This window comes from Alligator mississippiensis, chromosome 1, assembly GCF_030867095.1.
Source record: "Alligator mississippiensis isolate rAllMis1 chromosome 1, rAllMis1, whole genome shotgun sequence".
Taxonomy (NCBI): domain Eukaryota; kingdom Metazoa; phylum Chordata; order Crocodylia; family Alligatoridae; genus Alligator; species Alligator mississippiensis.
In genome coordinates, this window is record NC_081824.1 from 131,164,557 (window position 1) to 131,180,515 (window position 15,959).

General features: G+C 39.7%; 1 protein-coding gene across 3 annotated transcripts in view; it reads right to left on the reverse strand.

The window, feature by feature from the left end:
- The window catches only part of SYNE1 (spectrin repeat containing nuclear envelope protein 1), a 535,576-nt gene that overhangs the window by 311,551 nt on the left and 208,066 nt on the right, over positions 1-15,959 (reverse strand). For 2 of the 3 annotated variants that reach the window (XM_059714126.1, XM_059714134.1), the window contains 11 exons: positions 14,365-14,517; positions 13,775-13,918; positions 13,389-13,562; positions 11,994-12,152; positions 9,618-9,782; positions 7,756-7,890; positions 6,737-6,895; positions 6,154-6,362; positions 5,762-5,870; positions 3,209-3,373; positions 559-726 (listed from right to left, as the gene is read on the reverse strand). In XM_059714126.1, coding sequence (XP_059570109.1) covers positions 559-726; positions 3,209-3,373; positions 5,762-5,870; positions 6,154-6,362; positions 6,737-6,895; positions 7,756-7,890; positions 9,618-9,782; positions 11,994-12,152; positions 13,389-13,562; positions 13,775-13,918; positions 14,365-14,517 — 1,740 coding nt within the window. Of the gene's footprint in view, positions 1-558; positions 727-3,208; positions 3,374-5,761; positions 5,871-6,153; positions 6,363-6,736; positions 6,896-7,755; positions 7,891-9,617; positions 9,783-11,993; positions 12,153-13,388; positions 13,563-13,774; positions 13,919-14,364; positions 14,518-14,876; positions 15,216-15,959 lie in introns of those variants that run through there. The other variant, XM_059714130.1, reaches the window with a different exon arrangement.

Genomic DNA, 15,959 nt, shown 5'->3' on the forward strand with positions numbered 1-15,959 from the left:
GTGTACACTGTGGTGCTTTACACGACAGCAAAATAATTTTCTGTGCAGTGAAGTGCGTGTGTCAATGAACTCAGTATGTAGTCACAAATGGACCTGAGCAGTGCATAGCCTACTGTGCATGTTCTATCCACATGCAGACAATCATGCATCCTCGCTGCAGGGGAAACAGAATTGCTACCTGTGGATAAGTGACAAAAAAATCCACAAAGGGAACAGAATTCCACTACTGAGTATCCCTAGCCAAAAAATTCAAAATTTGGCACCTAAAATACAATAACCTTTTCAAGAATGCTGGATTATTCAGATCACACATAAAATTAATAGAACGGTAAAAATATGCCTATTCATGGGCAATTATGTTTGGAAATTTTGCTCTAATTGTTTTCAAGATATAAGAGATAAGAAATCAATACCACTTCACAAGGCTAAGGCTATGCATATTACCTGATATAGTCAAATAAAATATATTACATTATGCTGAAGGACATGCCACACCCAAATTCAAAACAACCAGTAGCACAAACTGCATAACGAGTACTTGGATCTGACTTGCCCTACCTGATGATGCAGAAGCAGTTGTTGAGCTTGTAATAAGCTTTCTGTATCTAAGATTTTTTCAGCCTCTGCTTGAGCTTCCTTTGAGTTGGTAATTAAATCTTCAAGGGCACTTGTAACATCTTCTTTATATTGGACACAATCCCCAACAGTACTCAATATCTTTTCAATCTATAGTTATGGACAATATTAAAATACATAGGAATTATTTCATTATGTGAATTAATGTTTGGAGTATTTTTTTTAACCTTTGGTATGCCATTTATTTTAAAGGAAACCAGTCAAGTTTGGTAGCCCTAAATTGTGTATCTACTCCTATTTCCTATCTAATTGTGACATCTTTATAATACCTAACTGGCATAAAACACCAGTTCCATTGACCTTTGTGCAGTGCATCAGGCTGCATCAGTTGAAGATCTTGCTCTATTAATCATACTTTGTAATAGTCTTGCATTCATTTACAATCTTCCAATAATAAACCAGGAGAGAGCAATAGTGACACAAATATGAAATAAAACTAATGAGAAAAGTGATATTGGTGTCAAGCTGTTTCTTCTTAGGTAAATGTGAAATCCTTCAGGCATATCAGAATAAGCAACATGTTCATTTGAAACGTGGGCACAACAGAAAAGAAAACTATTTTTATGTTCTGAAAATGCTTAGTGACTCTTTCTCATGTTTATTTTGATTTTTCATGAATCTTTGTTTTTTTTGCTTCTGGATGAGACAAGAAAGAAACATACCTTAATACCATGTTCATGGTATGTTTTTAAACTATTTCCAGCACACCAGAAAACCATACATGATAAACCTGCTCTGTGCTCTGGAGCCACAAGTCTCTCCTCATTACAAGTGAATAAAAAAGGTCATGATCTGGGCTTCTCATGTTGTCTAAAAGATAAGATCCTGTGGCTTTCTCCTTTCACATGGTTTGCGCCAATAGAACTAGAGCCCCATGATGACCTATAGGACATACTACTGGAGAGAGAGATCTGTAGGCCAGACATCTCAGACTACAGATGTTAGTACAAACAGGTGATTTGCCTTCCCACTGTTGTGTCACCAGCCCCCCAATTTCCTAACTCCAGGCATTCAGTCCATATTTATTTGTTCACTCTAGGGAATTTATCATCTACTCTAAGAACACAAGTTACTCTCGGCCTCATCCCCACTGGTATATGGACTCAGAAGCAATTTCACAGCTCAGCTTCCTTCATGGCCCTTTGAGGTCAACTTCATGCAGATATCATCGGATCTACAGATACTGAAGGAGCCACGAGCTCTGACTGAAGTAATGACTTATTAGGCTCTTTTTACAGGACAGTAATTCCCAATGACTTCAGTGGAGTCATTATTTGCTTGCTGAACAGTGAGCAAAGGGCCAAATTACTTAACATCTGCCCAAGTCATGTTAGGAGTCCTTGCTTTGGAGAGCAAGAGTGCACATCAACCTAGGAGTTGTAACAACTTCATTGTGAAACCTCCAAATCTGAGGCATCTTCATCACTGTTCTGCAAATGTAAAAGGTTTAAGTGCATTTGATTATAGCAAATGTGACATGTTGGGTGCTTACACAAATTACATTTTCCATGTGACCAGGCCCCTGAAAGCACTTTATAGCCATACCATGATACATGTGCCCAGCTGCAGAGCACTTTAAAAGTGGCTGATCATGCAAAAAAATTAACTCTACTCAAATAAGGTGTTAGATGAAGGTGCTTTGCTTTAATGTGCCTTAGGGAAATTATGTTCCCTAGAGTTAATTTCCCTCTCCCCAACCCTAGGGCTATCAGTGGGGGCAGGGGGAGATGGAGAAAGAAAGCAGCACGGAGCTGCCAACTGGGATTTGCTGCCTGGCTGGAGCTGGAGGAGGGGAGGGATGCCTTGTGGACCTACCCCAGCTACCCAAGATGAGGTACCGGGGTACTCTGTTCCACCCCCACCCTCCAGCTCAGGCCAGGCAAGGGGAACACATTAGCAGCTCGTTGCTGCTCACTTCCCCCTCTCTGCTTTGCTCAGCCTGAGCTGGAGGTGGGTCATGGAATGGAGCCCCCTCACCTCACAGACCTGGCCCAGCTCCCCCCAGTATCCCAGCTGTGGTGGGGCTGTGAGGCAGGGAGCTCTGTTACAACCCCTGTCCCCACAGCTCCTGTCAGGCTGCTAACTCTATCTGGCAGCTTGGTGCTGCTCCCTCCCTATGCTTCCTCCTTCTCCTCCCTCCACTTACAGCCCCAGAACTGGGGGGGAGGGGAGGGCAGGGCTGGGAAGAGGGGAGATTCAGCAGCCTCCTCAGAGTCTGCTGAGTTAGAGTAGAGGGGTCTGAACATCCTTCTATGCCCTTTGGCCAAAAAGACATGAAAAACTGGAGACATTTTGGTTTGAAATGTAATTTGATTTGAAAAACACATGATGCTTTCCAAGCTTGCTATGTTAACAGGGAAAGATCCAGGAGCCTACTGATCAGCTTTGTCAATATGTTTATTTGCTAGTCATAAGCCAGTGCTGCATATGGAGTCAATGTTAGTTCTGGGCTGCTGCATCCTCCTAGTTTAATTTAAAAAGCCAGCAGGTCACTTAATCTTGTAAAGCCATGGCTGATGGCCCAGGATATGATGCTGTCATTGTAACAGTACCATGTTTTTTCATACTATACCTCAGCCAGCAAAGCTAAGAGCTCCTTAAAATGACTGGAAAGTTTAGATAGCTCATCCTCTTGCTTCCTGACTTCTGTCACAGGTGAAATCTCAGCCAGAATAGCAAATCTATATTTTAGCCAGGTCTGATTTTCTCCTTGTTTGCTGATATCTTGCCTGATTCCCTACATAAGAATCACAAAGATGCATATTAGAATCAATTAAATATATTAATGAATAACATTCATCCATCAAATCCAACAAATGTATGCACATCAGAGTCTGAAGACCTGAAGTATAGTTTTTCTCCTTTTTCCGTGGGATCTATCATGTTCCACTCCAATTTCAGGCAGGTTCTGCATTCCTTCCACAAGCAATACATAATTGGACCCTAATAATTACAATCTTGAGTCATGTCCTGCCCCAACCATTTTTAAGCTTTTTTGATAATCATAATCTTTGTTGGCTGTGGTACTGATGGTAGGCCTGATTGTAGGAACACCTTATTTAGTCTGAGAAGTCTGAAGCTCTTTCCCTGCAATAGTATAGCCTGTAAAATGAGGTAATCTATAAGGTGTCACCCTGCACTGCCTGCTGCATTATCTATATAGTAAATGCTGCAAATACATTTTCAAAATACTGACCCATACAAAAGTTTCATAAAATATCCTGTGAATACATATGAATGATATAATCACATTATACATTAAAGATTATCAAGATTAGCTGTATTATCAGTATTTTAATAATTTTTAACTTTTAACAAATACTGGATAAAAGGTAGATAAAGCTTTACAAAATGTAATATAAATTCTTTATTATAATTTTAATTGCCTCACATTTATATTCTGGGTTTCCCTAGAGCAGCATTATCTGTTGAATATAATTTCCAATTATATAAGCATCTACGTACTTTTTTTTGTAAAATCTAGAATAGCTATTTTTTCCCATTTCATCCACTTGTTCCCAGTTTGTTTATGTTTCAGTGCCAGCATTTATAAGAAGCTGCCAGCTGTGAGACTACAGGAATAGAACAGAATCTCTATAGCAAAACTGTGGCAATATCGTATGTTAATCTACTGGTTTGTGCACCTTGCCAAGGTCACTCATTTACTCCATGGGTAGGCCTTGCAATCTATTAACCACTATGGGTGTAACCCCCTGAGTGGGAACATATGTTCCCCAGGGACAAACAGCAGCGGCATATATTTCTGCCACTGCTAGTTTACCCAGGGAATGCCCCTGCATGCACACTCTGGTGCACAGCAAGTTGCCCCAGGTGGAATAGGGGAGGCAGGGGCCAGCTCCTGGGCTGGCTCCAGCTGCCTTACTTGGGGTCCTGGAGGCCTCCCAGAGCTCCAGAGGTGGTGATCCAGGCCTGTGGAGCCTGGCCAGCAGCCAAAGCATGGCTTTGGCTGGCCAGGCTCTAGTTTCAGGCAACGTGTGTGCACCACCATGCTTTTTTCTGGTGCAGGTTGTTTGACACCAGGATCTCCTATGTCAAAAAAACCCTGCCATGCTGCAAATTAGCAGTGTGGTGAATGCCTGCCTGTCGTGTGTGGTTTGCAATGCTGCAGACAGGTCTGCAGCATAGCAAACTGCATGTACATGCTTGTCTGGATGTGCCCTATGGGTGCATACACACATACTAAATCATCTTAAAGTAAGGTGACTTAATTAAGTTGAATTAAGTTAAGCCATGTTGGAGCATCCACGCATACAGCTCCTTTACATGGTGGCAGCCATCTTGTGAACTAGGTCAATTTAACTAAGGCAACTGAAGATAAAATACACCTCAGAAGTGTATGATCTTGCACTGCATTGAAATCAGCTCTGTTCCACATATGTGTGTATGTTCTGACAGTTTATCTGACTTTAAAAAGTCAAGTTGGCTTAACTGTCGGAAAGTTAATACATGTGTACACACCCTATCACACTAAACTCTCTAAACTGTACTTTGCTGCATTTTGGTTTCACTTTGATTGTGAAAGGCAAAAAAGAAAAGCACTGAATTACTGACTTCAATGGCTTCAGGACAAGTCTATTTTACTACCCCCCACTTTAGTTTCCAGTGGATCTGTTCATTGATTTAAAAAGTGGATAGTGAAAGGCCTCCAAGTTTCCCTAATCATATAGGGCCCCGGTTGCAGGGACAATGAATTTGAGCGTTCTTGCACTCAAAAAGAGCCTAAGCTTGAAATGGTAACAGTCCCCTGAAGAGAAATTACAACATAGTCTAAAACACTATTCCCTCCTTGATACATGGATGCTCTACTCTGGCTCTAATGTGTTCCCCTATTCATTTTAGGTGTTCTGACAATATGAGGAAACAGACATGACCACCTCTAGTTTATAAGGACTACACTGCTCTGCCACAGTTCACTGCATACATAGCTTTCTTTAAATTTACATTAAGTTGTTTTAACTGACCCATTCATAAAAATGCCAGAAGTCATAAGATTCTAGTCTCAGCTCTCCACCACCACTGATGCACCTATACTACATGACAGCATGACTCAAGCCAGAGCCCTAGTTGGAACAATCTCTAATTTCAATGTAAGCTAAGAACTAACCTCCACTGCTGTTTTAAATTGTTTATATTTGGCAGTATCATCGATACCATGTTTAATCTTCTTTAGCTCTTTCTCCATTGAGGAAATCCAAGTGGTTAATTCAGAAAATCTGAAATCAAAGATCACATAACACAAGGCAAGAAAAAAAATTAGGGGCAAACTCTCAAATATAACTTTTTCACTTTATGTAAACATCAATTAAAAGGGGAATAGACAAATAATGTTGGAATGACTACAAAATTCAGTCCTGTTTGATTTTGCAAAATGAAGTATTTACCATGCCTTGCCTTGTACCTGTCTATGACTGGAAGCTTTAAAGAAGCGCACATATATTAAGTATTTCAGCTGAGGCTCTGACATATGACATACCCAGTTAGCAAATAAATTAGTACCTAGTCTTGTAGTCCTTCCATTTGTCAGGGTCCTCTGTTATTTTCATATAGGTACTATCAATCTGAGATTTAAGTTCCTTGAGGGTTTTTTGGCTGCTTCCCAGTGTAGCCCTAAGAGTATCCGATTCCGGGAGTTTCAGGCACAATTCTTCAATCAGGTGTAGTCTCTTCTCACACAACTGGTAGGGTCCCTTATCACTGAAGAAACACTAAAGTCATGGAAATAAAAAGCCAGTCATACAAAGTAACAAAGCCACAAATCACATGAATTCTTAAACAAAAGTTGAGGCCTATCAGAATGTAGTGATTAAATCAGAAGCATTTCTCCTTTAAAACTTCAGTCCTTGGACCATTTAAAAGTTGTTCAGGGAATTCATAGAACTTCCAATCAAAGGCCCAAGTTACCATCATACTACTTCACTTTTGTGCTAGTTTAACTTAATTAAAACCATGGGATTTACATGAGGGTGACTCATATATGAGGGTGATAGTCTGGTGGTTTCTCAAACCCCCTGGGTTTTTTGTTTCAGTATTATTTGAATGCATTTACACAAGCATCCACTTGGTGGCAAAAGATACATACCCTGTGCTCTTTAATAATCTTTTCACTGCCTTCACTGGCTAACTGCTTATCCTGTCGAGCAAGTTCAATTCTACACTCTTCCACTGTGGCTTGAAGCTTCCTCTTCTCCACTTCAATCTTCAGATGGATCAAGTGATATGGAGCTTCTGCCTGGAGATCCTATACTCCATGAAGGGAAAAACACGGGGGAAAAAGCAGGATTCATATATTAACTTTGAGGATATTAAGTTAGAGTTTTACAAAAACTATTAAAGTGCAGGATTAATTGTGTGCATGCAATAACACCCAGAGAACAATTTTTGTGTGTCAAATAAAAGCCACAATTTCACACACAAAGTAGAGGTAGGTGCTCAAATGATCAAGTTTCCCATTGACTTACGTGGAAGGAAAAACTATGCTAGGGCTGAGTGCTTTGAAAATCCCATTCTAGATGTTTAGCTGTCCTACAGCAAAAATGAAATCAAATTAAAGAGTTCTGCTCTTCTACAAACATTGAACTCAATATTTAGTGGTAGGTATATCCTAAGAGACCCATTTGAAAAATCTGGCCTGTAAAATATGAAATCAGTATTCTACAGTTCATTAGCAGATTTTGCTTAATCATAATCACTTTGGTCTTGGCAGTTTTCCCTATTAAATGGGAAGATTAAAAATATAAAAACTTGTTTTCTTAGGGTTACAGGTAGGCCCGCTTCAGTGTAATGTGTGAAAATTGTTAATAGTCACATAATATAAAACTGTATCACAATGTAGGAGGACAAACTAAGGTTGTATAGATTACCTGAATCCTGGCACTTGCTAACTTCTAACTGCTTAATTTTGCTACTCTAATAATATTCTTTCAAATGAATACAATTACTCTTTGTCCAGGCTATATGCTTTCCTTTGCCTATTCAAGAACCAAAAGGAGAAGAACAAGATCCCTCCAATTTTGAACTACAAGAGGCAGCTTAGGAAGAATGTTTCTTTTGATTTATGAAACTTGCAGCTTTGAAAAAACCTGTCATTTAAATGCTAACCTTCCACTGTTTATGGAGTTTCCTAACAGCTTCCTGAAGACTCTGTTGTTCTTGTTCAGGAAGGATGTCAGTAAGTTCATCACAAGCTTTCAGGAAGGCATTTAGCACTCTCTGGTCCAACTGGCTGAAGAATTCCTGAGGTTGACAAATAAAGTTAGAAGGTTAAGTTGCTTAAGGTTGCTAATATGGAAACCTGCTAGGATGAAGATCAGGTACGCATACAGTATCCTATATCAAAATGCACAAGCTCTCTTCAAGCTTGGTAGGGGGCTGCTGCTGAATTAGGCAGAATTTAAGTTAAGGAAAGGAAACATGCATAACTTAACAGAGACCTGCACACTTTCCAGACTAATTTCTAGGCCAGTGAATCAAGTTATCCTGTACATTTCAGCCAACAGAAATGGTAGCTTAAAGACATAAGATTCTGCGTTGAAACAGTGTTTTTGAATAACAGTAAAGTAATAATGATACAAACAAATACAGCTGTTTAAAATTATAACAAGGGTTGCATGAAAATATTGAGGGTGGGGGAAACACTTCTGTGAAGCAGACAAGGTCAATAATGAATGTTTTGGTGGAAAAATTCTCCCAATTACAACTCTCATTGGCAAAATCTACCCCTAATCTAACACTGTATTTACTTGATTAGAAGATGAAGTTTTCCCACCATTTGACATGGGGGCGGGGGAAAGACTTCCACCTTAAAATCAAACATGAGGCAGCGGAAGGAAGGGAGCAGATGAGAGGGTGGAGGAAGGCAGCTGTTGCGGTTCTGGCCCCAACCCAGGATTTGAGTTGGAGCTGGAGCTAGAGCCACAGCTGCCACTTGTCCCCCTCCCCACCTGCTACATGCCCTGCCACTCCTTTCCCACAGCTCCTAGTCTCCCTCTTGGCCCCCACTATACCACTTATCCCTCTCTCTCCTCTGCTGCACTCCTCCTTACCTTTGCTCCATACTGGCAGGCTCCGTCCCTGCTGCAGCCTGGGCATGGAGCATAGCTCCAGCATGGCCTCACAGCAGTGGTGTAGACCTGGCACTGCTGTTCCAGCCTGGCCCTGCAGCAGGAGTGCCGACTTCCTGCCACTGTTGCTACAGGATTGGCCTTGAGCTATGCTCCGTGTCCAGGCTGCAGCAGGGAAGGAGCCTGCTAGTGTAAAGCAAAGGTAAGGTGGGGGTTGAAAAGTAGTCAAGGGAGGAGAGATGAGGAAGGGGGCCAGGGACCTAAGGCTGCAGAAGAAGTATGGAAAGGAGGGGGAACAAGGGAAGGGGGAACTGGGGCAACCTGAGGCTGCAAGGTGTGTGTGGGGGGAAGAGAAGGCAGGAAAATGGAGGAGATAAGTGGGAGGGGGTAGGCCTGCCTCTCACTGCCTGCTTTTTACCACCTGCCCCCCACCACTGCCTGTCCCATTAGTGCCCCACAGCTGACCTACCACATGCTCACCCCCCATTGCCTCCCCCATTACTGCCCCTCATTACCTCTTCCTCCACCACCTGCAACAGTGGGGGAGGGGGGCACATTTAAGATCATCCTCTGATAATTAGATTTCATATATGGAAAATTATAAAAATTTATAAAATTTCTGTGTGCAGAATCTAATTATTGTGGGGGGGTCATATACATTCAGGTTCATCTTGCACTGGAGTAAATATGGTAATTGACTGCCAGGAGTCTTTTCTTTGCGTTGTCCCTGTTTAGATTTTATGATTAATAAGAGACCATATTTTTTACTTCATGGTAAAATAAACTGTATCGTTTCAACAGATGGCTTGATATTACTTATAAACAACATTAAGCAGACTTTGTAGTTACATGGTTGAAGGTTACATTTTGACAGAATAAGACTGCAGAAGCTCTACTCACAGTATGCTTCCTGAGAAGTTCTTCAGGATTTCCTTTTTCTTTTAGGCAACTATTAGCAATCTGTAGCACTTTTTCTAATTCTGCCCTTGACTCCTCAAATTTCTTCATCAAACGGCTATTTGCTTCCATATTTTTTCTCCAATCACCAGATTTCTTGACCATATTCTGGGTTACAAGTGAAGGAAATGAGCTAGTATTTTAATACCAATGTTAATTATCTTGTGATTGATCTTTACTGAAGAACCTGGCAGAAATTCCTCAAAAACTTCTTCCAGTTGAAGTTGCCCTTTGGTGCCTGTCAGGCTTATATCTGCTCCTTCCCTTATTCTGGGTATGTATAAATATCCATGATAAATTCATTACAGTAAAAAGAAAATGGGGGAGAGGTATAGGGTAGCTATCATTATAATGCATATGTGGTATTTCCAAGTGAAATATCAACTGAATTAATCCTTTTAATGAAAAATGCCTAGAATACAAAAAAAAGGGTTCCTAAGTTATAAGTGAGTTATTATGAATTTTCCTAAAGAGCACAGGATACCTTGGTTCCTCCTCACTTCCCTACCCTGACAATCAAAGTTATGCTGGTTTGGCCACTGAGTGCTACTGTAATCAGTGGCTGGTAAAACAAGCTTCTTCCCAGATGGCCAGAAGTGCATATGCACAAGGCCCTGGATGAGAGGCCCCTTTGTGCTGTGAAAAATGGCCACTCTCCTGCTTCAATTCAAATTCTGACACTCATTTCCTTTATGGCTTTGATCAAGTCACTTAATTTTTCTCCTTCTTAATATGTAAAATGAGGATAACAGTATCTATAGCATAGAAAAAGTGAAGAACAAGTTATGAATGCATTAACTAAATGTCTCTGGAATTCAAATATGTAAGTGCTAAAATTTACAAGGATGGACAAAAAACCCTCCAGCACCAACCCTCCTCCTGGAAGTCTAGGATTCTTGGACCTGAAGGGAAAATTACCTTTGAAGATCTTTTTTCTATAGCCTAACAAGCTCTACTTATTCTGTAGCAAGATACCAGAGACACTAACAACTCCCCAGCCCCTAGTTCCTATGTTCAGTCTATACAAAAATATGTATTTGTCAGAGACAATTAAGCACAGGGTATGTCGATATTGGTTTGCTAAACCTTCAAAAAATGTTCATGCTGGCCTTGTGCACAATGTGTAATAATCTAAAATCTGGTTCCATTCGCAAAGGAATGGAATACTCAGACTCACACATAAGCTAAGGTTGGCTTTGTCCCATGATGAAAGAATATTTCCAATATAAGAAGAAATAAAATTTACTATCCACTCTCATGAGAATAATGTCCAGCACAATATGCAGAAATTGGACTTAACTCTATAAACACAAATTGTTTTTACATGATAAGGAATGAAAAGATGTACATAGATCTTCACCAAAAATTCAACTGCTCAAAGATGAGATGCAAAATTTGAAACATGCAATTTTGATCAATGATAGTCCTTAGACAATTTTTGGCTACTGTTCTGTAGCATAAAATTCAAATCTTTACAATGAATATTATATTACAATGTCATTAAAACTAGCATATGAAGAATTTCACTCTACACAGCACTGTAATTTTCTGCTATATTTTTTACCATATTTCCTAAAGATGGATAGTCCTAAGAGCTACGGATCTAAAATACAATTCAAAGAGAATAAGTGAGGCATATACTGGCACTAACATGGAGAACTATGTAAACATAGGTCTGCATTACTTTCAGTGTTAGCATCTTATTTTGATCCATGTTTACTTTCCATGGAAATACAGAAGTGAGCAATATTAACTTTGCAAATACCTCAATGCTCTATGCTTTGTGCTAAAGAGCAAGAGCAGATGGTATCAAGGAGATGAAGTGCATGAGTAAGAACGTCTAGGCCATAAGACAGAACAGCCCCTCTCTCTGGATGTCCTAAGCTTCTCTTCAGATGATTCAGAAATCCGTGGAATTTCTGGGGACATCACATGGAACTTGAAAGCTGCTTAACTCTAGGGACAGGCAGATATCACAAGCTCCTTAACCACAGGAAACCATAAACAAACCTGTTGAGGCTGAACTCATGGATCTTCTCCCCTGGCCCAAGTAAGAATCTAGTCTTTATATCTGCTGCAACTTTGCCTACCAAAAATGGAAATCATCCCACTGTACCATATCACAATACATTAAATGGAATTAAGGGTAATATTTTTACGAAAATATTTTACGAAAATGAGCATTTGTGGACCCATGCATATTAGGTATTCCAATACAGACAAGCTCTGTGTTTGATTTAAAGAGCAAGAAGGTTTCTGGAAGCCAAAGAATGCAATGATGCAAGTTCATATAAAGATACCAAGAAGTAAGAAAATTACCTGGAAAGTGAACTGTATTTCTGTAACCATCTTCTGAAGTACTGACCGATCAAAATGGTGCAATACTTTACTTGATGTCACAAACTTCAGAACACTTTGACTGTTCCTTTCAATCAGGGACAAAGCTTTCTTACAGTTTTCTTGATATGCTACCAGATCCTGAAACAAAAAAACAACAACAAAAATCTCTCTGCCAGAAAAGTAGGGGGAAATGTATTTTGACGATAAAACACAAACGTGGCCTAGGCACCACTGAGAATAACTTAAACGGGACATTAGGGAGGATAATACAAATAAATACATAATTTTTCCATAGAGCTCAAACAGAACTCCATTCATGAAGGGGGCAAAGGGTTCACAGAATATGGGACCATATAGGTAGTTGTACAAATGGCGGGGGAGGGGTTATCTGTTCACAGTCTACACAGCAGAACCCAGTGGCCTCTATAATCTGGCAGACTGCCATGGATTTTGGGTCTGCACCTGGCAAATCCATTTAGCAGAAATAAGCCATTTATTTAAATTAAGATGGTTTAGTTTGTGGTACTACTCAGGGCCAGATAGAAAGCACTGAAGAGGCCTCATCACTGCAGATTTGAGACCTGATTATATACAGACAAGGCAGGATTTGTTTTGGCAGGCTACACATTTCAGCCCCAAACTGGATTGATTGGCCAACATAGTTCAGATCAATTTTTCCCTCAAAAACAGAATTCAGCATGAAATGCTAATGAAAGATGGATGTATAAAAGAAAAAGGAGATACATTTTGATCAACTATTACTAATTTATATGCACAGGGAAATCAGTGATGCATACAACATAGTCCTAGAAACATAACATTCTCAAATATCCTTCAAGATGAATTCTATTGGCTCTCAGTCCTTGAAATGACATCCTCTTCTTGCAAAACAGAAGGAATTTTTAAGGCTCCATGTCAATATATATTATCTACTCAGAAGATGTCAAAGTTCTTGTTGTACATACGAGGAATGCCCAGAAATTTCCAGGTAAATCAGTGGGAATTATTGAGATCTCCCAATGAAGTCCCATTGATCTGATCTTGTGGGCAATAAAGTAGAAGCCAGATTCAATTCCCAGTGGCAATTAAAAGAAAATTCAAATGCCACTGAAGTCAATGTGAAATCAAGACTATTATACAGTGATATCTCCTTTCAACTTGTATGGGTTTGTGGGTGGTAGAAGCTGCACATTGGAGTATTTAACTTTTGCTAAATGAAGAAGAAACACTCCTCTCCAGTTATCACCGCCTCCCTTCCCCCAAACTGGAGTCCCAACAATGTGTGTTATATAACTACTTACAGAGGTTCTCTTACAATTTCCAGGCTTGGCTGAGGGGAAGGAAGGGGAGCATTGTTGCTTTTGTTGTCCTTACCTGGAGTTTTTGTTTAAAGACAGCCACAGGTGGCACTTCAGGATCTGGGACTGAAATTATTTCATTGACTTTCTCAAGAGACTCATAAAAATAGGTAATATGCTTCTCTAGTTCTTCTAGTGGAGAGAGCAGCTGCTGAGATTCATAGAGCATGGCAGGGCAATATTCCTTAACCTTTGGACAATATTATAAAGACGGAATTTCATTACCACAAACATGATGTTAAAATTCACAAACTGTTAAATGATCTTGCATTGAGTGTTCCTCTATATAACCACCCACTCTTTTAAAGTAAACCCCTTAAATTAGGAGCTGGTGGGTGTTTTGCCCCATTTTGATTTGATATATAGTTAACATATTGCATTGCAGAAAATGTATTTCAGTACCCTGCCTAGCTGCTCTTTGATTCCTTTCATAGTTGCAAACATTTCATTGACTTCTTCTTGGGGAATTTCTTTTGTAACAAGCTGTGCTGTCTTTGTAATCATCTTGTACTGTGCTTCCATGACAGGCATCTTCTGTTTAATACCCTGCAACAAATATTTCAACAGGTATAATTATGTGTTCATGTGACACATCAGCTTGTTCTCGGGATGGTTATAGGAGATAGATCCAACTCTCAATTCCTTTCCATTGCCTTAATGAACATAAATCAGGTCTAGAACATACTTGATAAAAGTGAATCAGAAGGACTGACATTTTCAATATCCTCAACTAATATTAGGCATTCGGCCTACCTTATGTATGACAGCGAGCTCAGAAAAGCTCACTGTCTTGGGAATGTGTCCCATACATGTCCCTCATAGAATGAAATAATCTGGTTTACCTATAGTAATATTACACAAAAAACTCAAATTGTACCATCTGGTATGACCAATGTTAACAATATCTAAAAACAATCTTCATAGCCTCCCTTAAAATTAAACATGTAACTAATTCTGTCCTGTGGGAAAAAGGCAGAAAGGGAAAAACTCACTTCCAGATCTTGGACAAACATCTTGACATTTAGAAAGGAGACTTCTATAGGCACAGAAAATTTTCCATTGGCTCCATCAAGAAAAGCTGACAAAGTGGCGACTCCATCCAGATATTCTCTCCTCATTTTGTCCAATTCATCTGCCCGAGCATACTACAAGAATGAAAAATAAAAACAAAGAACATATGAAAAAATGTGACAGTACTGTTGCCTATGGCTCTTGGGAACACTTTTTTGTTTGTTTTCATTTTATTCAGCATCATTTTAGTAAACTTTTAAGCTAAGCATCCAGGCAGAATTTTTTAAGAAAACCCTTTAAAATAGATAAATAAAAAACATGGTCCTTTCAGGAATAGGAAAACTTGTTTAAAATTATACAAATTCGAAATTACCCTGTTCACAACTCTATCCATAAAACAGTACTTAAACATTTTTTAAGAAGTTGATTATTTGAGACCCTCTTTTCCACATGGTTTTTAAAACAAACTCTCAGCTAGCGTCTCATAACTTACCAATTCCTGAAGGTCCCTTTACTCTGAAGATTCAGCTTTCACCCTTTGCTCACTGTAGACCCTGACAAGGATGCACCTATTTACTCTAAAATTGAAAGAGTTTCTCTCAAAACTCAAACTGAGTCTGGCTAACTTTGTGGGCAAAAGACAAATAATCTCCTGGCATTCTCAGTCTCTGTATTTTAGCATCTGGTTTAATAATAAAGAAAATCTGGCACAGGGCCTCTGGCGTCCTTCACATTCCTTGCATTAGAAACACCGTAAGACTGGAATGCCACAAACAGCAAAAAATAAAGATTCACTAGCATCTGAAATCCAGTAGACAGGCAAAATAGGTGAAGGCTAACAAAGTTAAAGAGGGATGGGATGTCAGAGAACTCATTGTGAAATGGAGTAAAAGGAAGACTTAGGAACTGCTAGAAGGAAGATAAAGGATAGGGGGAAAAAAGTAGCAGAGTTGTTGGAAGGTCACAGAAATGCCTGAGTAGCAGGAGAAGGAAAAACACTTCAGAATGTACAAAATCAAACCTCCTTGAGCATCTTGACAATGTATCCAGTACTTTGCTGAAAGTTACTTCCACACTGGAGTTAATGTTCACCCAAGTTAACATTTCCATACTTGAGTTAATGTGTTTTAGCTACAATTAAAAACAGACTACAGGGCTGTGAAATAGTAATTACATTACCAGGAAGAACTAAGAGACAGTGGACTATCAGAAGAAAGGGAATATTAAGGGGAATTGAGTAAGGGAATATTACTACCATTAAAAAGGAGAGGGGGTTGCTAACACCTGTGAAATGAAGCCTTTAGAAGGAATCAGTTAGATTATAAAACTATGAAGTTAAATGAGTCCCTCACTGCTGCCTGAATAAAAATACTGCTGCCACTGCCAGGCAGTTTGTTTAAAACTTTGGGTGGAGACAGAACCAAAGGGAGGTGGCACTACGCACCCCCTGGACTCACCCCTTGATGTTAGCATGCCTTTAGAGTTTTTTTTAAACTTGCATGCTCCTGCTGCTGACTGCTTTTATCTTTACAATAAGTGGGTACAACTCCCATTAACTCCCGTACCACAGCTACGG